Raw genomic sequence first — 25960 nt, 5'->3', positions numbered from 1 at the left:
AACGATATTATACCCTGAAATATCGTGCCATATCACCCACCCCTAATTATCACATCAGGGTTTTTCTTTTTTGCTGTTTTTAGCAAAAGAAAAACTTTCACTGTTCTAATTTCCTATTGTATATCTACTAGAGACAGATTATATCTGTCCAGTATCATTTATTTTACTTTAATCCTGTATATATGGAGATATTTGGAGTGCATTATTAGTATCATGACAATCTGTATCTTTGACGTCTGTTACAAATCTGATAAATTCTTGTATTTTTTAATATCTCAGTTAGGGGTGGGCCATATCATATCATATGCAATAATAAAAGTCAATTTTCATTTTGTTGCAGTTGTGTATTCTTAAAATACATTTTTTTTTAATTCAATGTTTTGTCATATCGCCAAGAGTATCTTTTTCGCGAAAATACCATGAAATATTGTGATATTATTTTAGGGCCATATTGCCCAACGCTAGTTTAAATTAATGGATGAATTTTAAAATGGCAATTTGGTCTTGCTTACTTGCTTACTTACTTTTTAAATATTTTAATAGAGCTAAATACGTTGCATTTTTCTGTTGTTGTTTTTTTTTTAAAATACATATTGTTTCTAGAAGGTTACATAAAACAGTGAAAGGCAGTTTTCTTAAACCACATTAGGTCCTAAGTGTCTTAAATGTGTTCTAAAACCTAAGTGTGCACTCATAAACCTCAGGCATTCCAGAAGCACATGGTTTCAGTCCACAAGCGTGAGATGGCTGCCTATAAAACAGGGGTGGGGAAACTGTGGTCCTGGTGAGCTGGATTGCTGCACAGTTTTGTGCAGTTTTCCTGTTTAATAAAAACTGATTTCACTTATATAATAAGTGTTATGCCTAGAAGAGAAATCAGTAAAGTGTACTGAACTGCAGCCCTGTTTTTTTTAGCAGACCTGATATATTAAATAGTTGATTGATTATTGTATTACGTATTTTTAAGCATCTTTTATGCATAAAATAAAGTCCTTTAGAACAGTAGTAATGCTCTGTCTGCTATAAATATAACTATAAATATAAACTATAAATATATATATATATATATATATATATATATATATATATATATATATATATATATATATATATATATATATATAAACATAGACACAGGGTAGAGGTTTTAGGCATCAAGGACCATTACTTTTTTTAAGCATTTAAAATAATAATAAAAACAAAAAAACACCAGATGTAGGTTAACAAAAATAAATGTAAGTACAATGAAAAATAAGAAGAATGTCTCATTTTGAAAACAGTAGTTGAAATATTGGGAACTAGTTTGAATACAAAGCTCCAGTTCCAGATGTGATGTGTTCAATTCCATCACCAGCTCACCTGTTTTACCATCATGTAGCTCTGATCTACTAATAATCAGGTGTTAATATGCTGATAACTAATAATAAATACATAATACAAGAATTCCATGAGGAAAGCTATGGATTTTATACGAAACAATGATAAAAACCTCTACTTTGATGAAAGTATGATTGTCTTTAGTATTTATTCCTATATTAGTGTTTCACTGAGCATTTTTTTTGGGCCAGAAACTTACTTGCACAGTCCTGTATATGCACTTGCTGCTTATTAGTCTACTGTGTACTAATAATAAACTGTATTGTTCTGTTATACATCTAAATCAGAGCATACAGTGGAGAAGGGATGCATATTATGATATATTGTAGCATTGAAAGTTACAATATTGCTTCACTCAGAGTGGCTGAGCTGCCGGAAATATTCCTTTACATTTAAATGATGTAATTACAGCGGAAACGGGTGAGTTATTTTCTTTTTTTATTCCGCGGTTTTCCACCGACAGTGTGGATGTGGAATTGTGAAGCGGTTGGTGATTTGGAGGTGGGTTGGGAGGTGATGGAGGGATTGAGAGGCGTGAGTCTGTGAGATTTATCGAGAGATGAGGAGAAAAGGTTGTGTTGAGGGGAGAGAGACGGAATGGAATGAGGGGCAATTGCCTGCTGAAAAGGGCTTCTTAAGAACAGAATAGTGTGCACACATTCACACTCGTGCACCCTCCCCACACACACACTTCCCTTTTAAGAGCACTTGCCATTTAACGTGCCAGCTATTTACATTATCCCCTCGCTGTCCAAATCAGCTGCTGGAGAGAAAAGGCCGAGCCAGGAAAGAAAGAGGGATGGGGAAAGGAGAAATTGGGGGGTGTGTCGTCGTGTCTGTCGGTGCTGTTGGGGGCTGGAGGATGAGGCCTCGACAGAGCAGCTATTTTAATATCGCGGAAGAGAAAATTAGAAAGCCGGCGAGAGGAGAGACAGGGGAGAAGACAGAGGTCAGACCATACATGACTTTAGCTTAAGAAACAGCTCCATAAGACGTGTGTGGATTATTATAATTCCGGTTCAGTGGGCCACCTGGAATAAAGCCTCCCCACACTCCCACTTGAGGAGCAAGAGGCCTGGGAGTGGGGGCTTTACACTGGCTGGGGCTCTACTGAGGCCCTGAAATTAACCCACACTTCAGACTGGGAGAGAGAGCGGCTTTAGGAGGCGTCGCGGGTTGGTGGGGGGCTGACAGGAGTGCTGGATTAAGCCCCTGTTGAGAGAGAGAGAGAGAGAGAGAGAGAGAGAGAGGGAAAGAGAGACTGAGAAGGGGTGGTAGAGGGGTAGGGGGTTGAGTGGTAGGGGACAAGAGAAGAAATGGGGGTGGGATGAGGGTGGGGAAGGGGGGTGATTTTGTATTTTTCAATCATGGAGGTCCATTCAGTAATCCATCCCATCCAATCCCATCCATCTTCAGTGTCTTTCTGAAGCTTGAACACACATGAGCAGGTCAGGAAAATGTAATGCAAATGTGGAAATGTTCAGAATGTTGTGGTTGATTTGATTGATTTAAGATATTCGAAATGGGACTGATTGTGCAGAAACATAATAATCGTATTGGATTTCTTTATAGTTGCAGTGATGTGAACCATCAATTTGCTGTTGACTACAATTCCAAAAACAAAAAAAACATTTTTTTGTTTTCAGAAAAACAATTTAATAAAAAAAGGGGCAAAAAAAAAAGTCAGATCCATACATTTTTCAAATTTTAAACATTTGAATCTGTAAAAATCTCAGAAATTTGGTTAAAAGTTAATTGTGGTGAAATTATAAATCTGAAAATTTCTCAGATTATAAAGTTTTTTTTCCTTATTGTGAGAGACAGTACTAGATGTTCTGCTTTGCGTCAGTCATAGAAATGTTAAATAAAAAAAGTTAAATATAAAACGTATTTAATTTATTTTGAACAAGACACACAATATAGCTGCTGTCCTAAAAAACATACGTAACTACGTATCTTTTGTCCGTTTTTCGCTTGCAACATCAATTTAAACCCCATAGCTGCTCTCAAAACTACATGGATTCCATTAAATTCTCCACTAATATTGCCGTGTTACCAGAGTGATATTGTTTTTTTTTATTGAACAATGAGGATATACAATAAATAGAATATATGTATTTTCATTGTATTGCGTTTATTGTGCACACACACACTCATGGTCATGGTCATTTTTTTATGTAGCCAGTTGAGCAGACCTCCATGCATTCATTGTCAATCAGCACTGCCCCTTCTGCGTGCCTGACCCTGATTGGTGGATTGAATGGATTAGCGCTCTCCAGAGATCCTGCATTAACCAACTGACAAATGGTGCCTCGATGGGAGGTCACTTAATGCACACACACATGCGCGCACACACACACAAACAGCCACACACACTCTACAGTCATATCAAGTGCATAAGTGTATACACACATTCATACAGCCACACACACACACACACACACACACACACATAGTAGTGTGTACACTCGCGTTGCCCTTTCTAAAAGGATATCGCAGTGTTGGAGGTTGCAGACCACTCTGTGATGAATTGGTGGGTTTAGATTAGGAAGTGGGGATAATTTCCTTGACAAACAATTTTTCAGCTAATTGGACAGCCTCTCTCAACGCACACGCAGATTGGTCAATTAAGAGGATCATGTGATTGGATTATGTGGTCGGCAGTCTTTGTTTTGACCGATCGTTTAACGTCTGTGGGTGAACAAATCGCTTGGCTGAGATGATTAATTGAAATGAATGGCCGCACTTTACCAGCCAGAGCACTCACAGCACTCTGGATACAGACAGTGTATATTTATATACTCTGTGTGTGTGTGTGTGTGTGTGTGTGTGTGTGTGTGTGTGTGTGTGTGTGTGTGTGTGTGTGTGTGTGAGAGAGAGAGAGAGACACTGGAAATCTGAACAATTTAAAAGCTGTTACATACATTTAATCATATGGATTTTTATTCCCTCTCTCACTTTCTCTCTCTCTCGTGAGCGCATACTCCCTCTATTTCTCACTGTCTCTCACTTATTTTCACCCCCTCTCTCTCGCCCACTTTTTCTGTCCTTTTCTTGCTTTCTCTTACTTTTTCCTTTCTTTTTATCCTCTGTCCTTTCTTTTCCTTCTATCTACTTCTTCCTTTTCCATCACACTCTCACTTCTTTCTCTGACCTCACTCACTTGTTTCTTGTTTCTTTCAATCTCTTGCTCACTTTTGCTCTCTTGCTTTCATTCTCTCGTTTTTGCTTCTCACTTTCTCACTGTTGCTTTTTCTCATGTTTTTCTAGATGCACTATTACTATTCTTTTTTCCATTTTTCTCTTTTTCCTTTTTTATCTTTTTTTCTTGTATAGCTCATGCTCTCATTCTGTTCGTCTTACTTTTTTATTCTCTAACCTTTATTTCTCATTTTTTACTTTCTGTGCTCTCTTCTTCTGTTCCTATAATTTTCTTTCTCTCTCTCTGCATCTTCTTTCTTATTCTCTCTCATATTGCTCTCTCTCTCCTCTATTCTCTCATTATTTTGCTCTTTGTTATCGTTGCCAGTCCTTCTATACCCACTACTTTTCTCTTTCTCTCTCATTTCTCTTTCATTTTTCCCTTTGTGCCTTTTCTCCATCTATCTATCTGTTTCTACTATATTTCTTTAATTTTCTTCTTTCTCTTGCTTTTTTCTGTCTATCCTTTATATTTATCTGTTTTATTTCTCTTTCTGCATCTGTCTATCCTCTTCTTTTTCCTTTACACTCTCTCCCTCTTTCGTTCTTTCTCTCTCTGGGAAATCCTACTCTATTTGATCTTTCTCTCTCATGTCATCACTCTCTCTTCCTCTCTGTGTCAGTCTAAACCCTGGGTGTCTTACTGAAAGCTCATCTTTGTGTGGGGATGAAAGAACAGCTTCACAAAAAGGTTGACTTTAAAAAAAAAAGAGAGAGGGAGAGAAAAGGGCGAGAGAGGATGAAAGACAAGGGCAGTCATTTGTGGCTGTAGAAAGGCAGGGAAAGGGCATTTGATGATCTGTTTTTAGTTTTTGCTCGTAGTTGCAGTGTATTTCTCTTTATTCTTGTGATTCTGGCGTGTAAATCGTGTGTTTGTGTTTGTTTTCCAGGTGTTTGACATGTGTGAACGGCTCTTTCCCGTGTCACTGGTGTAAATACCGCCACATGTGCACGCAGAATGCCAACGACTGCTCCTTCCAGGAAGGCCGGGTCAACATGTCAGAGGTGAGTCTCGGGCTACTTCCTGTTCATGTACAGTTGGATACTTCAGCATAGTCAGGGCAGGCACTGTCTGCAGCATGATCATTAGTGTTCATTAAAGCAACATTATGTGGAAATTGTACCCTAAAATAACGGGATCAGAATCACTGTGAGTGCACACTGACTGTAATGGGGAGAATGGCCTGGTATGCCGCTACTGCACTCTGGAACTTTAATGAAGTGTACATTAATCTCTTTTAAACTGTAAAGATCAAACTCTATCTTGTCCGTTAGTTCACATTATTTGTTAACTTCAGCTGCACATGCACAGCTGTCCAAGTAGGGAAGCTCAAAGCAAGATTTACATTTACAATAGTGGTGTAAAGACTTCATTCATTTCGCAACTGTAGCAGGAGCCCAGGAGTAAAAAAAAAAAAAAAAAAATTGTCAAACTACTGCTGTATAGGTTTTCAATTCCATGCAGATTTCAATATTTCAGAAAATTGTGCATACAAAAAAGAAATAAGGGTTAACTGAGTTTTCAGGTTAGATTTTTAGGATGGATTTTCTGGTGGAGAAACAGCTTTAAAGGACTATTCATTTAAATTGCTCAGAGGTACAGATTTCAATAGGCACCACTTATTCTAAAGGATATATAAATGACCTCAATCATTTTTGCTGACCTTAATATTGTCCATTATGGTTTCACAAAGCAAGGAGAGCTTTAAATTAACAACCCAGTACTTTTTTGTATTTTTTACTTATATGCGATATTCAAAATATTATTAATAATATAATTATATTGCAATATATGATTATTATTAATAACGAAAGTTTCAAAATGATATTATCATTTATACCTCTACAAGGTATAAAATAGTCTTAAATTAACAGTAATATAGTTTGTTTCTGTGATATTTTGTTCAAAACAAAATAGTCATCATGACAGGACTAGATATCCTGGACAACACACTGATATTTAAATACCTTTGAGAGTGTGTGAGTGTGACTGTGCTGGGAAATGTGTGGAGAAGAAAGTGCAGAAGTACAGAAGGTGTGTGGACTGCAGTGAAGAATGAGTGGGACGAAATTCATGTAGATCATTTAGCAGTGCATTATTAAAATATGACAAAGCCATGAGTCAGTCATCAACACCAGAGGAGAACCTACATCATACTGTTTTTTATCTGTTTGATCTGTGGTTTGATGTGTTTTGGTGGGTGCTGGTAATGATTTCGTTACTTTTTGCACACTTGTAATTTGAGATCTGTGGAATCATGAATGTTAAAAATCTTGACCTTAGGACACTTAAGCTGTGGCCAAAATAGATCAACACTCCCACATTAGCATTGAATAATATAGGTAGAGACTGTTAAGTTTACAAAGTACTAATAGAAACTCTATTGTCCAATAATTTGGCTTCTTCCTCCTTGTGCTGGTTTGCTTTTCACATACCGCCATACTGCTAAAGGCGCTGTTGTGCACTGCTCAGAACAACCCCACCAAAAAAGCAGATACAGCTTGCCAGCTAACGCTAGCCAATTAGCATAACAAGCTAACACACTGAAGTGATAGTAGATCAGACCTGTGGAGTAAAACGCTGCCTTGCCTGGAGAGAAATGAGAACAGCACAGGAGTTCCTGCTGCTGTTCTTCACTGTTTGTGTGTTTTTATCTGAGTAAAATAGAAAAACAACAATAAACAGCAGTTATTTACTCAGAAAAGAGATGAATGGAATTGCATAATCGATCCACAGCTCCCCCCCCCACAAACCTATAATCTGTCCCGAGTACAGAATCATTTATTCAGCACAAGTGATAAAACTCCAAAAAAAAAAAAAAAAAAAAACCTTCAAGGGCAGTAGCATTGGTCCTTTTAAATATATTAATACTGTAGTTTAAATGCTAATTTTAATGCACACTGAACTTTATTTATTTGTTAACTATAAAAAGAAGGGAGCTGTGGCTGACTTTAATACTATAATGCCTCTAATGGCTTTTATAAAAACATGTTGTAATTTGATATTAAACTTGTGTCTTACTTATGCAATAGAGTTTTTTTTAGATTTTGAGTATTTTAGATCCATTTATAGTGTTTATGGGATCTATTTAAAATATTTAATTTTGAAAAGGAAGCAGTGTTTAAGTTGTTGTGGTATCTGGTTTTAAATTTTATTATTTACATTCCTCAGCTGTTTTTTTTCTGCTTATAAAGTCTGATTTCTTTATATATTGTGTAATTTTGTGATTCCATGGGGAAATGGTGGAATTGAGGAGGAAAGGAGGGGGAGCAGGAAATAATGTTAGAATTAACATAAACTTTCGGAAAAACTGGTAAATATTAACACATACTTTAATCGACTCTGTCAACAACTATGTATAAGTAACCCAGCTCAGAAAAATAGTTAGTGTCACAACATAAACGAGCTACATGAGAAAATATCTGATCATTATGACATTCATCACTGTTTATATGAGGAAAAATTTCCATCAGGTCCAGTTATCTTTTGTTGTCCACATTTTGGTCTACATTCAGCTCAGTAGTAGACATGGTGATCTATGGTGTTTACTGTAAATTACAAGTGCATTGTCGGAGTTTATAGTGGCCATTGTACTCAAAAGTGCCCTAAAACGTAAATAGGATCCATTTTGGTCGCAGCCTTAGTGTGTGTCAGAGCTTAGTTTCCCAAAAGCATCGTAACATAAGAATGATTTTGAAAGGTTCTGCAGGTATTGCCCTCAACGCTTTCACTGCCAGTTAAGATCCTAACCCTGCTCAGAATGACCAGAAACTGGCGTCTGTCGGTTTATTAGAGCAGTATTTTGACCAGTAAGGTCTGTCCAGATCATGCAGTAATGGTTGAGATATTACCACAATAAACAAAATGGGAGCTTCTGACCCAGCCCCCTTGTTCACATGACCGCCTCATAACATTCACATCACATGCTGTTTAGTTGTAGATTGTAAGAAACTCTGAAGACGTGCTGTAGTGCTGTGTGTTAACTGCTGGTGTAATATCACTGCAGGGCTGTAATGGTGCACAAAAGTCATATTTCACTTCACAATTCAGTTTGGACTAAAAGGTTTAGTTTCAGTTGGGTACAGAAGGACAAAACCAATAAACCTTGTACAGGCTGGACAGGGCAAAGTCACATGACCATACACATTGAAGTATGGTTTAAAGGGTCATAAACAGTGAGCACAGCAAGTTTCACTCTAAACGAAGTAGAAAATAAAGAAAAAATGAACACATACTTTAATGAACTCTGCCAGCAACTATCAGCAAGTAATCCAGCTCAGAAAAATTATTAGTCAAGTCAAGTAGTTTTATTGTCAATACTGTCTGTGTACAGGACATACAGTCATACAGAGGATTGAAATTACATTACTATCCTTCCCAAAAGATACGGCAAGTACAGAAAACAAGATTATAAATATAAAGAGACACTAAACGTACAATACAACAAGGACACAGATAGACATACGTGAGACAAAAGACATAAGACAACAGCTAAAATACCTACTGAGGCCTGTAAGCATTGCAGCTTTAACCAGGCTGAGCCTGCCTGTTAGCATTCCTGCTTACCTGTTATCTTAAGGTTTGTAGTGCAGGTTCAGAATAACCTATAGACATATCAAACATATCATAGCAAACTGCCAGACTGTGCTTGGCCTGTCAACAACTATCAGTGAGAAATCCAGCTCTGAAAAAACATTGAGATTTAAATCCCAAATTTAATCTCGAAGCAGACACTCAGTGCATGTGTACTATGCTGTGATCATCATACACTGCCTGGCCAAAAAAAAAGTTTCCACACACTAATATTTTGTTGGATGGCTTTCATCTTTGATTGCAGCACGCATTCACTGTGGCAGTGTTTCGATAAGCTTCTGCCTCAATCCAGTGATGCATTAATTTTTCACCAAGATCTTGCAGCAGCATTGATGATGGTAGAGTCTGACCACTGCACAAAGCCTTCTCCAGCACATCCCAAAGATTCTCAATGGGGTTAAGGTCTGAACTCTGTGGTGAACAATTCATGTGTGAAAATGATGATCTCATGCTCCCTGAATCACTCTTTCACAATTCCAGCACCATTAATCCTGACATTGTCATCTTGGAATATTCACGTGTCATCAGGGAAGAAAAAATCCATTGATGGAATAACCTGGTCTATATTCAGTATATTCATGTAGTCAGCTGACCCCATTCTTTCAGCACATACTGTTGCTGAACCTAAACCTGCAGACCAACTGCAGCATCAACCCCACATCATTTACTTTATAACTTTATTTTTTATTTTTTGGCCAGGCAGTGTATAATTATAATTCTGCTTATCATTATTATAGGGTGATTTTTTAAAAATAACGCCATACCATGATCCTGAGACGGATGTTTGCCTTTTCCTTTGCATGAAACAAACTTTACATGCTGGTGACTTACAATTAAAGGTTTCTGTCTGTGTAATTCAGTGCCACATTACATTAATTTATCAGTGTTTATCCACTGCTTGGTTGCTTCTTCCATAGCTTAAAGCGCTCCATGTGTTCCCTGCGTGACTGTGTGCACAGAACCGTTACGTCTGTACTGTGACTGTATTCAGTACAAATATGCGTAGTGTTACACCCCTACTGCACTGCCTTTTAATGTGCTCTAATGTGCTGATATACTGTGATCATGCTCTGTTGTGTGCTAATGCATTTGTGTATATGGTTCTCTTTCTGTGTGTGTGTGTGTGTGTGTGTGTGTGTGTGTGTGTATACAAAGCTAATTTACTGCAGACATTCCCATTGTGCCATACTGTGTGTGCTGTTTTGCAGTGTGCGTCTAATAGTGCTCATGGTGTGTGTGTATGTATGTATGTTTGGCTGTCTGTTTTATAGGTCTGTGTGTGTGTGTGTGTGTGTGGATGCATGCCTGTGGAGTGTGTTTCTGTTGTTCTGTGGTGTGTTGGTTTTTATTTTTTCCCTCCTCAGTCTTGGCAGAAACAATTCCCTCATCGCCGCAGCTTAGCATGAAGCCTCTGATTGGTTGTTTGTGTATGCATAGCTGCGTTTTAATTGGTCAGAGGGGATAAAACCTCTTCCCAATTACGCCTGGCCTTTGCTTCTCATGCCGCTGTCTGTTGCCCAGGCTGCTGCAGAGAGCAAATGCACGCGTACACACACTCTCTCTCTCTCTCACACACACACACACATGCGGACACACACACACACACACATGCGGACACACACACACTCAAATGAAAACAGGTTTGTGTCCAGGGAAGACGATGCTCCTTTGAATCACATCTGAGTACTGAGACCTCGCATGTCATCTCATTTAGATCATCCACTGGCCACATAGTCCCAAAGTTAATCCATCACTCAGACACTCACACACTCATACACACACTCTCACACACACACACACACACACACACACACATGCTCATTTGTTGTCCACCCTCCCCTACTGCGATTCCCATTTGTTCTGGTTCATGTGGTGGCTGGCTGAAGCAGACCCCCACCGGCTGTAGTTATCGTAGCCTTTCATAATCCACCACTGACATGTGTTGGTACTACTGATGAGGGTTTTTGTGTGTGTGTGTGTGTGTGTGTGTGTCTATATGTGTGTGTGTGTGTGTGTGGAAAATATTTAGCTGCTAGTCACTCTTGGACAGCGAACAAATGAACTCTGAAAGGAAAGATCAGCTTCAGTCGATGCCGTTCTGAACACTTAAAGAATGACTGGCTCAAACGGCCCTCGTTTACTGTCGCGCTGTCTCTCTCGCGCATTTTCTCTTTTCTCTCATATACTCTTGTCACTTGCTCTCTTTCTCTCCCTCACATTCTTTTTCTCTCCCTGTCTGTTTCACACGCTCTTGCTCCCTTTTGCTCACGCTTTCACAAAGCCTCTCTTTCACAGTCTCTCTCTTCTTCTCTTACCCTCTCATGCTGTTTCTCTCTCTCTCTGTCCGTCTTTCTCTATCTATTTCTCTCTCTTTTCTTGTCTCTAATATACTCTTTCTCTTTATGGTCACTCAACTTTTACATCATCAAATGATCTCCCTCTCTCTCTTCCTCTTTTACTCTCTCTTTTTCTCCCCATGTATTTCTCTCTCATTCTGCTTTACTATTATATACTCTGGTCCTCTTTATTTCTCCTCCTCTCTCACTCTCAAAGTTTCATTCTCGCTCTTATTTCCTTCTTCTCTGATTCCTTTTGCTATTTCTTTTTACACTCGTATGCATTCTTGCTCTCACTTTCTCTCATTTTTTTTGCTCTCACTCACTCTGTCTCCTCTTTCTCTCTCTCTCTCTCTCTCTCTCTCTCTCTCTCGGTCGTGCTCTCTCTAGCTATTACAGTGTCTCTCACTTTCTCACCCTCTCATGCTGTTTCTCGCTTATTCTATAATAATGTCTTTCTCTTTCTCTCATTTACTTTTTTCCCACTTGCCGTTTCTCTTCACTCTCACAAATCCTTGCTTTCTCTCTCTCTCTCTTGCACTCCCACCTTCTTCGCATGCTATTCTTTCTCACTAATTCTCCCCTCTCTCACTTTCTCTTTCTCTCATACTTTCCTGCTTTCTCTTTTATGTATTCTCTCTCACACACAGAATAATGTCTTTCTCTTTCTCTCATTCACCTTTTCCCTCTTGCTGTTTCCCTTTCTGCTCTCACAAATTCTTGCTTTCCCTCTCTCTCTTGCACTCTCTCGCTTTCTCTGCATACTATTCTTCTCTCTCTCTCATTTTTACTCCTCATTTTTACTTCTCTCTCACTCTGTTTCTTGCTTTCTCTTTCACAAATTTTCTTTTACACTATTCTCTCTTCTTCACTCTCTCATGCAGTTTCTCTCTCATTCCAAAATAATATCTTTCTCTTTCTCTCATTCACTTTTTTCCTCTTGCTTTTGTCTTTCCGCTCTCACAAATCCTTGCTTTCCGTCTCTCTCTTGCACTCACCTCCTCTGCATGCTATTCTTTTCACTACTTCATCCTTTTCTCACTTTACTTTCTCTCATACTTTGTTTCTTGCTTTCTCTTTCATATATTCTCTTTTACATTCTAATCACTCCTCCTCTTTCACCCACTCATACTGTTTCTCTCCCATTTGAAATGAGTCTCTCTCACTTTCTTGTATCTTTCTCTGTTTTGCCATCTTGCTTATTTTTTTTCTATTTTCCTTCATGCATTCTTACTGTCTCTCTCTCTCTCTCTGCATGCATTTGTTTCAGTCTCCCCCTCTCTCTCACTCATTCTCTCACTCATACTCTCTCTTGCTCTCCCTTACTCTCATATTTTCTCCTTCACTCTATTCCTGCCTCTCTTACTTTTCCCCCTTGCTCTTTTTTTTACTTTCTCTCTCTCTCTCTCTCTCTCTCTCTCTCTCTCTCTCTCTCTCTCTCTCTCTCTCTCTCTCTGTATTTATGTTCTGTCCACGTTTCTGCTATTTCTCTTCCCGCTCCTCTGCTTTACGTGACAACTCTCAAGCTCCCTATCAACAAAAGCTTTGGCGGCTGAGCTATCAGCCCATCTGGAATTGGTTCAGGTGGCAGGGCTGGTTCTGCAGCCGGACCTGCAAAAAGACCTTGCAGCGGGGGGAGATCCATCGCCAGCGCTCAGAGACCGGCGAGGAGAGGGAGAAAACATCAGCCCTGTGTAATAGCTGACATTTACAAACCAAATCATCATAAATCAGAGAGAGAGAGAGGCTGAGCGAGAGCAATAGAATTAGTGCCGTCCCTCGCTTTTCACCAAGACTCTGCCTAGAGAAACAACTTACGTACTGCAGATTATGGAAAGCACTCCGGAGGTCACAGCCAAGACACACACACACACACACACACACACTTAAACTTGTTCAGTACTGCTGCAGTAAAGAGGACGCGGGGGTCTTGGCTGATGCCAGTATCAAATTATTTTTATGATTGTATCTGCTAATGATGAAAAATAAACATTCCTTAAATTACAGAAAAAAAAAAAAACATTTGCAAATGCAGTATTAATTTATTCCCCTAAACATTCTGCTGTTCTGCTTAAGTTAAATACACCAAATAATTTTTCCCATTTTCTCCCCAATTTACACGGCCAATTACCCAACCCACTCATTTGGACTCCCCCTATCACTAGTGATGCCCCAACACACCAGGAGGGTGAAGACTAACACATGCTTCCTCCGATACATGTGAAGCCAGCCACCGCTTCTTTTCGAGCTGCTGCTGATGCAGCATTGGCGAGCAGCCAGCGCGCTTGGAGGAAAGCACAGCGGCTCGGCTCCGGTACATCAGCTCACAGACGTCTGTGCTGCAGACATCACCGTAGGAGTGATGTGGGGAGAGAGCGCCATCTACCCTCCCAGAGGGAGCAGGGCCAATTTTGCTCCCTCTGACGCCGGCAGCTTGATGGCAACGCTGCATGAGCTGGGGTTCGAACCTGCGACCTCCTGCTCATAGTGGCAGCGCTTTAGACCGCTGGACCACTCGGCGCCCCCAAAAATCAGATTAACCTTAACATCTGTTGCATGTAGGTAATTTTTCAAAGCACTTTTCTGCTGATTCATAAGTTAATTAATGTATCATCACGCTGTTCTATTTGTAAATCGCATGACTAGGATTGCCGTGAACAAAATGCACTGTGGTAATTTCTGATTCATAAACCAGGATTACCAGTGTGATTTGCTGTTAGAAATTCATAGCTAAACATCGTTATACAAAGGAAAACTCAGAAAACTGACAGTAAATGATTCCAGTATGTTTACACTTTCAACTGTTCAAACTGATATATTTATAGAGTTAGTTTTGGATCTGTTTGTGTTGGTCAGGTTATGTATGCTTGAAATTAAATTAGTTGATTTTGTGTTTATTTGATGCTGCGTTTTACATATGTGCACTGAGAGCTTGATTATATGTACAAGCTTAGTACTTCACGTTTCTCCAGACAAATGTTCTTTTTTGAGTACTCTGGGATTTCTGGGAAACTGCAATCAGAAACAGATTCAATCCAGTTAAAAATCTCTGTATAAAAACAATTCAGGGTAAACAAAATCTCCTTTGAGAGATTATTTTCCATGATTCTGGCATTTCTGGAAATCTCTCGCCAGAAAAAAAATGTTCTGGGATTTCTGGGAGTCTTAATCCAGAAGAAATAAATCCAGAAATGAAATAAGCTTTATAAAGCTCTATAAAGAATATTTTCCGGCATCCTGGGATATCTGGGAGTCTCAATTGAGAAATCAGGAATCGACTAGTTAGAAAATAACTGTATCTAGGAAGTACCTGAATAAAAAGAGTCTCTGCCTAGAAAGAATCACAACCAAGAAAAAAGACAAGAGGAGATGGATAAATGGAGAAAGTGAAAAGAGAGGCATGTGCTAATGTATATGATGTAGTGAAAGATCTCTACACAGTCTATTTTTCTAGAGAGGGGGCGATGGATGAAGCAAATAGGAATAATGACGGAAAAGGAAAAGAACGGCGAGATGGGGTGTGCAAAGAGTGTGTTTCTCTTTCACTCTTAGTGAGAGATTTGTGTGTGTGTGTGTGTGTGTGTGTGTGTGGAGGTGTGAATTCTTTAGTCCATGAACTCCTTGGCTGGCCATGTTTACGCTGGCATTTACCCAGACGCTTACACCACCCCCTACACACACCAGCGCAGCTGTGTGGGGGGGGAGGATGGAGGTGGGGTGGGGGGGTGGTGGTGAAGGGATGAGGAGAGGGAGGATACCCCCTGTGGAGATGAGTGCTGTGCGTGTGTGTGTGCGTGCCGGGGTCTTATCTGTGAGAAGCAGAACCTGCACTGAAGGGCCAGAGGGTGAGCAGGAGAGGAGAGGAGAAGAGAGGAATGGGTGAGGGAGGTATGGATGGCATATACCAGTCTCCTCACACTGACTGAATTTCTGAGGAGGTCTCCTGCACCTCTGCGGTGCCACACGGACCCGTTCTGAATCTGAATTACAACCAGAATCTTTTATTGGCTTAGAATGAGAACATGCACTGTAGGTTCTTTTGTAGAAGATGTGCAAGTGTGTACACATATACACTACATTTGCACAGTATGATGCACAGTAGGTCTAATCAAGAGCCTGGTTCTGTAATGAAAAGTGCTGTTGAGAAGTGTAGGAGTATGCTGTATGGACAAAAGTATGTATGCTGTATGCTGTATGGACACACCTCTTGATCAGATTCAGATTAGATTCATTTAGTCCTGCTGCCACAAGTTCATAAAATAAAGCAGTGTAGATATGCTGTCTGACAATTATCCTGTTACATCGGCACTTATTAAATGGGTGAGAGATACGTTTTAGACAGCAAGTTAACAGTCAGTTATTAGATTAAAAAATTCATATTGATCTATTCATTTCAAATCCAAATACAGACATTTTTAGATTTCTCCATCTGTTCTGTGTTCTATGATGTACCATTACATTTCATTACATTACACTTGGCAGACGCTTTTGTCCAAAGCGACTTGCAATAGTGAAGTACAAAAGTAATAGAAGTTAAAGGTAAAACATTTTTTAGATAGGGCCTAAAGGAGGTCAAAGGGGAATAATAGGATAGAGGAGTGAAGGAGGGGAAGAAGGAAATGAGGTTAGAAGTAGTTAGTGTGTTAGAGGTGTTAAGAGAGTAAGTGCTCTTTGATCTATTGATCTATTCATTTCAAATTCAAATATTTTTTTGACATTTTTCGATTTCTCCATCTGTTCTGTGTTCTATCATTTACCATTAAATTACATTACATTACATTTGGCAGCACTTTAGTCCAAAGCGACTTACAATAGTCAAGTACAAAAGAAATAGAAGGTAAAAACATCTTTAGATAGGGCCTAAAGGAGGTTGAAGGGAAATAATGGGACAGAGGAGTGAAGGAGGGGAAGAAGGAAATGAGGTTAGTAGTAGTAAGTTTGTTAGAGGTGTTAGGAGAGTAAGTGCTCTTTGAAGAGCTCTGTCTTCAGGAGTTTATTAAAGATAGCCAACGACGCTCCTGTTTTGGTAGTGTAAGGTAGTTTGTTCCACCATTGGGGAACTCTGTATGAGAACAGTCTGGATTGCTTTGTGTGAATGTTTAGTAAAGCGAGGCGACGTTCATTGGAGGAGCGCAGAGGCCGGGAGGTAGCGTAAGCCTTCATGTACCAACCTACCCTTCTCCAATTGGCTAGACTGCTGCAGCCATTCTCATTGACATAAAGTGTCAAAATAATTCGGGTACACTTATTCACTGTATGGCAAGGCATTGGCAGCAGCTCACACCTTTGAAATGGAAAAAGTTGAAACAGGAAGTTGTACACCTTGTGGAGCCACCTCACAAGTTATGGAACGTGTAAAGGATGGTTTTAGGTGACTCTTTTGTAGAGTTATTTTTCACCAGGTTAGATCAACAGGTTTTGGTGGGCCTCTCAGTATTAGGGTTTTTTTCCCCCATTTATTTTTTTTTTTATATTTCCTTTTGACGATGCACAGATGATCACGGAATAGAAATGAAGTACACGTCTTTATTTAGGAGGATTTTGTCTCGTCTCTTCTGGTGCTCCTCGCTGATCCTGCTGCTACATTTCTACCGTTTAAGCCTCCTCTGATTTATAACCATTATATCTAAGCCTCTTTTAACAATAGAGCCCTCACTGATTTCCCCTTCGGATTTGTCTTATTGTGGCAAATTAAGCAATTGATCAAAACGACGGGAGAAGGCATCTTCTGTCTGATGCACTCTCTCCTTCACTCACTCACTCACTTACTCACTCTTCACCTCCCTCTCTCCTGCTCTCTCTCTCTCTCTCTCTCTCTCTCTCTCTGTCTTTAGCACTGAAACTTGAGTTGCTTTAATTTGCAAGTGGGGAAAAAAAGAAGCTTTAAACGAGAGAAAGAACAGAGATAAGGCGAAGGGGGGAAAGGGGGCGAAGGAGCAAGAGAGCGGACTTGCCCGGTTGTCATGGAGATGCAGCGCTTCAGCCTCGTCTCCACCGGTCCCCCGGGAATCACCCATAATTCTGTGCTTTTCGAGCGCCCAGAAGTACGGCGGAGGAGGAGAGGCCAGTCACCCTCCCTCTAATGGAGTCCAGATGTGCGGGTGAGGGAGAGGGGGGGAAAAAACAAGAAGAAAAGTCATTCTGGCAATAACAAGTGGGAGATTACATTATGGGAGTGACGCCATTTATTTTCCAAATGTTCTGGAAGAGAGGTGGACTGCACCAAGAGTGGTGGAGGGTGTGTGTGTGGTGGGGGGGTGGGCAAATTTAGTTTGGGGTGGTGTTAGGAAGAAAATGAAGAAGAGTAGGAGAAGGAGGAAGAAAAAGAGGAGGAGGAGGAGGAGGGGGGAAAAGAGAGAGAGAGAGACACGAACGAGTGTGATGGGTAAGCAACCGCTTCGCTCTAAGCCAGCTGGAGCGTGACCACTCTAACAAGCACAAGAGAGCAGGCAGAGTCAGTCGGCAAGGAGAAGGGGAAAGGGAGGCGTCGGGCAGTGCAGCCACGCTTCTCTGGCCAGTTGGCTTTCAAGCCGAGCGTGACGGCTCGCTGGACCCGCACCACGTGACCGCTCAAACACTAACTACTTTCTAGAACCTTCCAAATCCTGACACAACCTCCACACCAGCCTCCAATGTTCTGTTCTGCATCTTATAGTCTAAAGGAAAGTGAAAGAATGAGGAGGTATTGGGGTGCCACAAGTGTGTGCAATGGGACCATTTCTGTTTAGGAGAAGCTAAAATAATGGAGGCTATGTTCACACTTTTAATTCTTCCACAATATGTCAGTATGCTTGTAGGCTGTATGAATAAACCTAGCTGGCATATGTGACAGTCTGATCATCCATATGTTTCCAGATCAGATGTAGATTTTTGCAAATTTTATGCAATGTGTTCATGTCTGACACAATGAACTCTAAGTCTAATAGACTGTGAAAGTTAATAAATAAAGACCTGTGGTGCCTCAAGAGTGCCCAGTGCGACCTGTTTACTAAAAACCCTTAAAAACCTTTCTCTCCGTCTCTCTTTCTTCTTCTCTCCGTCTCTCTCTCTTTTTCACCATCTCTCTCTTTCCCTCTCTCTCTCTCTCTTTCTCTGAGATATTATAATACAGTAAAACATGATCTAGTCTGCCAGACCTAAACCACACTACACTGTTATTACTGTCCCCTCACAATAATACTGTGAAAATCCAGCATAAAAAAATCAATCATGATTTTAATTCATTTTTAGGTGATTAACACTATCATTAAATTTTGACAATCTAATGCTAATATATTAAAAAATATATATCCAGTATTGTGTTTTGGAAAAAAAATGTGTAGTTTAAGCAGTTAAAATAATGCTGTTGTTTTTGTCCTTAATAAAACGCCACAATCAGGCTCACTGTTTGTTTGTTCCAACAAGATGCAAGAGATGGAGCCTCTCATGATGACAGTAGGAGAAAACCCAGGTTTCAATCATTTAATAAAAGTGCTCGAGCCCCATTACTACATTCCATCACAAAGAAAACAAGGCATGATTATAATATAGATTCATTGTTATTATGAAGTTAATAAATGTGAGGCTATACAGAGTGCGCAGCCTCTTTAATTTTCACCAACCGCATCGAAAATGTACCGAACCGTGGGGTTTATACCGAGGTGTGAACCAGACTGTGAATTTTCTGTACCGTTACACCCCTAGTGATGATACTGCATACTGCAGGGTCTGCATACTGCAACCAGCCAGCAGAAGTTCTTGACTGTTTTGGCTTCACTTTAGAGAGTTGTTGTACTTTTCATGTTTTCTAGACTCACAATCTGTAGACCTACTTTAAGGATTAAATACTACCAGAAAGTAAGTTATTGTGAAAAAGTCTTGATTACATCGCCATAGCAATGCCATTGTCTCTGAAAAGGCTCAAACAGCCCTAATCCAGCAGAGATGTTTCTCTTTTTTTTCCATTTGAGTTCTGCTTTACAATTTCTTCAATGATCTTTGGTTGATGAACACCAAATCGTCAAATACTGGAACTCCGCTTATCAACCGTATCTCAATCATGCCCAGTAAATGATAGCAAGTGTACAAAATGGTGTGATCTCAAAAGTTTCAAAAAGCTGCATTTTGCCAATCCACATGAAAACAGAGTTTTCAGAAAACTTTTTTTTCTTCTTTGTTATATCTAGATATGTGTAGAGTGAGTCTGTGCTGGGAAATGACCAAACTCTGTGTTCCCTTCTGGAATACCCTGTTCCGAAAAGTGAGATAATAAAAGCCAGAGATCAGTGTCAATGTGTCCGTTTCTGTTTGCCAGAAAGCAGTCAGTAGAACACAGAGCACTTTCTACAGCATTTCAAACCGTGTCCTGAGCACCGCCTACAATGGGTTCCACAGTGTAGAGCTTTAGATCTAATATAGTTAATAAAGTGAGTAAATAAAGCTCCGTGGTGATGTGCTGGAGTCCCATGGGTTTGATTCTGTTTGCCTGGGAGCAGGAGGCTGGAGGCTGCGCTCACACTTCCACGACTGTGTAAAGTGTGTCTGTGGGTCAGCGTACATTAATAGATGGAGAAGGTGGCGGTCTGATGGCCCGGTTGTACTTTAATCGGACGTGGGCGTCAGAATCTGATCTGAAGCCGCGCTGCAGGAACAGAAGCAGCTGTTCTCTGTATCTCTTTATTTTTAGCCACGCCGTTCATTCTGATCTGCTTTATATTCTCTCGCTCACATCCTTTCTCATCTCTCACTGCCATTCTCCGAGGAAACACTGCCTACCTTCCCTTCCTGAAAATATCCACAGTCAGAGAGAGAAAGAGAGCGAGAGAGAGACAGACGAGTAAGGAGTGGCGGAGTAAAGATTTGCAGAGGAGGGAGAACAAGAATGGGATGAGGAGCGAGTGGGAGGGTCAGGACAGCTGGATCAGAGAGAGAGAGAGAGAAAGAGAGAGAGACACTTGCTCAGAAAAGTCACACCCCTGTAAGAGAGGTTATGTAACTTTAAGTGTCATCTCAACCCTTTTTTTACCCATAATTCCTGTCTGCCATCTGATGATTGTATCTGTGTCTGACTGATTTATTAATGTGTTCCCTCAGTAAGAGGAAACACTTACTGCTCTCTCTCTCTTTTGGTCTCCTTACCTCCTCTTTTGCTCTTTTGCACTTTTTGCTCACCCTTTCTCTCTCTCTCTCTCTCTCTCTCTCTCTCTCTTACGTAATTTTTTTCTCTCACTTCCCTCTTTCTCTTCTCTTTCTTTCTTTCTTTCTTTCTTTCCCTATTTCATCTCTTTTCTCTTTTACGCCATTTCCCCCTTTTTTCTCCTTCTTTTTCTTTTTCTCTTTCTGTCTCTCAATCTCTCTGTCTCTATTTTCTCCTTGTTTCCTTTTCTTATTTCTTTTTCTCTACTTAATTTTTCTTTTCTCCCTATTTCCACATCTCCCATCTTTTTTTTTTCTTTCCTATCTACGTCTTCGCTCTTTTTCATACTTTCACACTCTCTTCCTGTCCTTCCTTTCTTTTTCTCCATGTTTTTTCTAGCTCTTTCTTTCTCACGTTCCTTATTTTTGCTTTATTTGTCATTTTATCTGTTTTCTCTCCATCGTCTCCATCTCCCCATGTCTCATTTTTCGTTCTTTCTTTCTTTCTTTCTTTCTTTCTTTCTTTCTTTCTTTCGCACACACCTATTATATTATCAAATCAGTTCATCATAATCTCTCATCTTCCCTTGTCATCTTATTTAACTTTTTGTTTGTTTTCCCTGTTTCCAATATTAATGTTCACTTTTCTTTATTTTCTTTTAGTTTTTCTTCATTCATGCTCCTTTCTGTATACTCTCCTTTCCTCACCTTTTTTTTCACTCTGCTCCTTTTCCTCATATTCTCTCTCTCTCTCTCTCTCTCTCTCTCTCTCTCTCTCTCTGAGATGTAATATTCATTGCTGGGATGCATTAGGCAGCTGGAAGTGAAGATCTAATCCACTTTGAATAATTAAACCAGAGGATGGGAGACTGTCAGACATCCTGCCAACCCAGAGAGAGAGAGTGCAGGAAAGAGTGCGAGGAAAAGAGAGAGAGAGAGAGAGACTGGGAGGAAAAGAGAGAGAGATATGGTGCTGCTCCAGCTGAAGTACTATGTCAGTGTAATTGCCCTGAGTCTGTCTCTGCCTCTCTCTCTTGTTCACTTGGGGTCTCTCCGTCTCTCCCACTCTCCTCCTTCTTTTATTATTAGTCATGCTATCTCTCACACTCCTCCCTGTGCTGTATATATACGTTCTCTCCTGGTTAGAGCGCTCCCATAAAATCCAGTCTTATGTTTCACCCTGGAGAGAGACAGGAGAGTGTTTCATTCTGAATTATACATTTACTGATTGTATAATGAGCCTTTAACATTTAAATGATGTTATTAGATTAGTCGAGTCATAAGGAGTCAAGTCAGCTCGGCGAATATAAAAAAAAAACTACATCTGATTTGCTTCATTAGGCTCATTCCGACATATCCGTATTAAACTTTGCTTAATCATATTAGACTTTGCTGCAGTAATTTATTCTGATCTGAAATATGGGGAATTTTATGAGAGATTGTCTGTCATGTGTTATTCACAGATTTAACTCTTGCAGTTTATGCTTTCAACCAAACAAACAGGGAAAAAGTCATATATTGTGGAAATTATGTCTATTTTCAGTGATATTACGGTTTTAAGTGTCCTCTTGGTATATCTAAGAAAATCAAATATTGTATTTGATTTTGTAGAGATTTTACAGCTATTAATTTATTTTTGGATAAACCCTAAATGCTTGTATATCAATATACTTCAAATTCATTCAATTCTTCACCCTCAAACAATATAAGGTCCATATTAGTACTGAAATACTCATAACTATGGAATAAAATTTTTGAACATTGATTTTAGCTTTTTAAACATTGCTGTGAGCATTTGATTACATTCAGGGTTCAGAACACCACTGGCTCATCACCACTCACCATACGTCATCCCAAACTCACCAACTCATCCCCAAAAATATTGAATGGAGCACCATTATTCCACAGTCCCTTTACAGCAGTACTTATTTACAGCAGTGGGTGCAGCTTACAGTACAGTAGGTAAATGCATTTAGGAGTTAGAAGTCTCCATAGACAGTGGGATATACAGTGTATATTCTGTGTTTTTTGTGATTTTTCTTTTGGAAAACAACACATTTATACAAAGGCTTGTCAAATCTGTACATCTGACACAGTTCCTGATTGAGGAATAATTAAAACAAGCTGGGATCATTCTTTTCTTATTGTTGGCTTTAACTGCAACCTCCACGGGTTAACTGACATTTGCAGGTTCTACATGCACAGGCTGGCCTGATATTGGCCTATTCACTCATCCATACCTGCCTCAGTCAATAAGGGGCGATATGGGATTAATTGTAGCAGATGATTTGACATCCCTGAAATGTCAGTAATGACTGATCACCGCTACTGTGAGGAGCGTATGTGTGTGTGTGAGAGAGAGAGAGAGAGAGAGAGAATGAGAGAGCGAGACCGAGATTGCCAGTGCAGGTACTTGCCTATGTGTGTGCACACACTCTTTTACACTGTACCATAAGTTGGCTGCCTGTCAGGTTATTTCCATCTTACACATGCTCTTCTCGCGCTTACTCGTTTCCTCAATTTCTTTCTATCCATCAAAGTATCTCTCGCTCGCTCGCTCTCTCTCTCGCGCAATCTCTCCCTAGCTCAGAGCACCTTGTTGCCTAATGAGCTTACCTAAGCTATTCCACCAAATGGAATATGCCAGAAATAACATGAAAAGGGATGGAGGGAGGAAAAGGAGCGAGGGATTTATTTATTTCTTTCTTTACCCACATCCACTCTTCTTCCATTACCGCTGGTTTGGCTGACAGCTCGCTGAGACATCAGCTCCGAGGTGAATCGGCGTGTCTTGGAGGATACGGCGGATCCGTTTGGTGCTCAATGGAGCACACCCACACCACCATTCTCTTAGTTTCTAAATATTCCATCATGCTTATGGCTTTGGCTGATTAGCCAGGATAAACAGGTAGGCTTTCTTTCACGCCGGCTTAAAGCAGGGCTTTGGCCAAAAATCAGATTTCAGATTTACCTAGTTTTAGCCTGGATGAAGTCGAATAGCAAAGACATGTTTGTAATGTGTGAAATGTAAGGCGTTAGTTCTGCACTGGTGCTAATAATACAGCAGTGCTATATTACTGTGCCACTCAGTTAATTTCTAGTCTAAATGGATAAATACTTAGTGTTATCAGCTGATACTGATACTGTGTCTGTATTAACATTGATTCTGGCACTTACAAACAGTAAAATATTAGTATCTGCAATACTAGTATCACCAATACTAGGGGTGTGATGGTACAGAAAATTAACAGTTCGGTTCACACCTCGGTATAAACCCTACGGTTTGGTATGTTTTCGGTATGTTTTTGGTACGTTTTTGGTTCAGATGGTGGAAAAAATAAAGTATTTTTATGTTTTTTTATGTATTTTATGTTTACTGGGTCTTCTGTATTGAATCACCTTCATTAACTTCATGATAACAATGGAACTTCATTATAATTATGTTTGTTTTTGGGATGGAATGATGCAACTTGAATTGAGCACTTTTATTAAATGCTTGAAACCAGGGTTCTTTCCTACTGTCATCATGAGAGGCTCCATCTTTTGGATCTTGTTGGAACAAGAGCCTGATTGTGACGCCTTATTAAGAACAAAAACAACAGCATTACTGTAACTGCTTAAACAATAAATATTTTTTCCCAAACATATTGAGAGATCGAAGAAAAGAGAGGGCAAGAGAGAGAGAGAGAGAGAGAGACAGACAGACAGAGACTCTCCTATAGGCTGTACCGTGTATTCTGTGTGTGTTTACGCGAATCGAACCGTCACCATTAACCAATACCATGAAGCAGAGCCAATAAATGTTGTTCTTCCAGGAGTCTTGCATCTAATATAGGAAACAGAGCTCTTCCTTTACCTAAATAAAACCTATTAAAAACACTGTAAATATAGTAGCTATAAAAGTCAGAGTATGTATTGGTACTCTGTATTGGCAAGTGCTTGGCAAGTGGTATGTGCATCCCTAAACATAATAAAAGTTTTTTTTTAGCATCAAAATATAAAAAAAAGTTGGTTCCAACTGGTCCAGCAGACTAAGGTGCTCGCATCACTATGGATCCAAGGATCGTGGGTTTGAATCCCAGATCATGCTGCTCAGCCTCAGCAGCCGGAGTCCGAGAGCCCGGTGCTCTCTGAGTGGGTAGATGGTGTTTTTTTTTGTCACATCATTTCTAGTGTGATATTTGGACAGCACAGCCTTCTGTTAGCTGATGTATCAGAGCTGGGGTGCTGTGCTTTCCTCTGAGTGTGCTGACTGCTCAGTGATGCTGCATCAGCGGCAGTATGAAAAGTGCCAAGTGTTTGGAGGACCTGGGCTAGTATTTACCCTCCTTGTGCTAATGGCACTACTAGTGATAGGGAGAGTTTGTTTGGACATTAATTGGGAAATGGCCTTCCAAACTGCTGTAAAAATGGGGTAAAATTAGAATTTCAAGAAAAAAAACAATACAGTTTCCTTATTTTGTTGTTGTTTCCCCTACTTTTACCCCTAAACTTCCACTTTATAACTTGTTCCATCAAGCAGTGCTACCAGTGCTGGGAGGCCACAGGCTACCCTGTAGTTCCTCACCAGCCATTGACTCTTTTTGAACTCCTGCTATCGCGGCTTCACTGGATAACTAAACAAGCTTGAGTGTGCTAACAGATGCTCACATTGGCTAGCATTGCACTGAGTGATGTGGGGTGAAATAAGGCGAGGTCCCGGCCAATTGTGCTTTCTGGAACTCCCGACCACAGATGGCTGCGGCATCACCAGGGATCTCCTGTTGATGGGGCCAACGCTTAGACAGCTGCACCGCTTGGGAGCCTCAGATAGCATATATTCTCAACAGCTAAATATAGTAATTTGAAATGATTTAATATTTAGAGCCGCTGTAGAGAAAAGAACACTACACTGGTAGTGTATATATGGACCGTGGGGAGGCTGATCACTGTAGAAAACAGTATTTATCCAAATGTTAATGTAATAAATGCATTTAGCTACTGAGTTTAAGTTTCCCCACTGCTGACACACATGTACACGTGCACACACACAGCTTGTCTGGCCCAGTAGAGAGTAGGACTCTCTGGAGCAGATACATAGACACAAACGTAATGGCACCATGCATTGAGCAGTGGAACTGTTTTCTCTGAAATGGTGGAGCTCCACCCAATACTTTTGGGAAGAGTTGGTGCAGTTAGGGATGATCTAACATCCTGACATAACTAAATGAATGTAATCGAATCCTGATTACAGCGATTCTCCAAAATCTAGCACAAAGCCCTCTCTGGACAGCAGATACAGTGACTCCCAACAAAATAAAGCAGAATAAACTCTTTTTAATATCCTTGATTTTTCCAT

The 25960-nt window shown here is 40.1% G+C and overlaps 1 protein-coding gene across 2 annotated transcripts in view; it reads left to right on the top strand.

Moving 5' to 3' along the window:
* Positions 1-25960, top strand: part of plxna1b (plexin A1b) — a 253907-nt gene that overhangs the window by 151867 nt on the left and 76080 nt on the right. For both annotated transcript variants that reach the window (XR_007439320.1, XM_022675699.2), the window contains exon 9: positions 5469-5583. Coding sequence is in view for 1 of the 2 variants with exons in the window: in XM_022675699.2 (XP_022531420.2) it covers positions 5469-5583 (115 nt within the window). In the remaining variant the exon portion in view is untranslated. The remainder of the gene's footprint in view (positions 1-5468; positions 5584-25960) is intronic.

The sequence above is a fragment of the Astyanax mexicanus genome, chromosome 5, assembly GCF_023375975.1.
Source record: "Astyanax mexicanus isolate ESR-SI-001 chromosome 5, AstMex3_surface, whole genome shotgun sequence".
NCBI classification, from domain to species: Eukaryota; Metazoa; Chordata; class Actinopteri; order Characiformes; family Acestrorhamphidae; genus Astyanax; species Astyanax mexicanus.
Note: the sequence above shows the minus strand (reverse complement) of the source record. Positions and strands in the feature narration are given on the sequence as shown.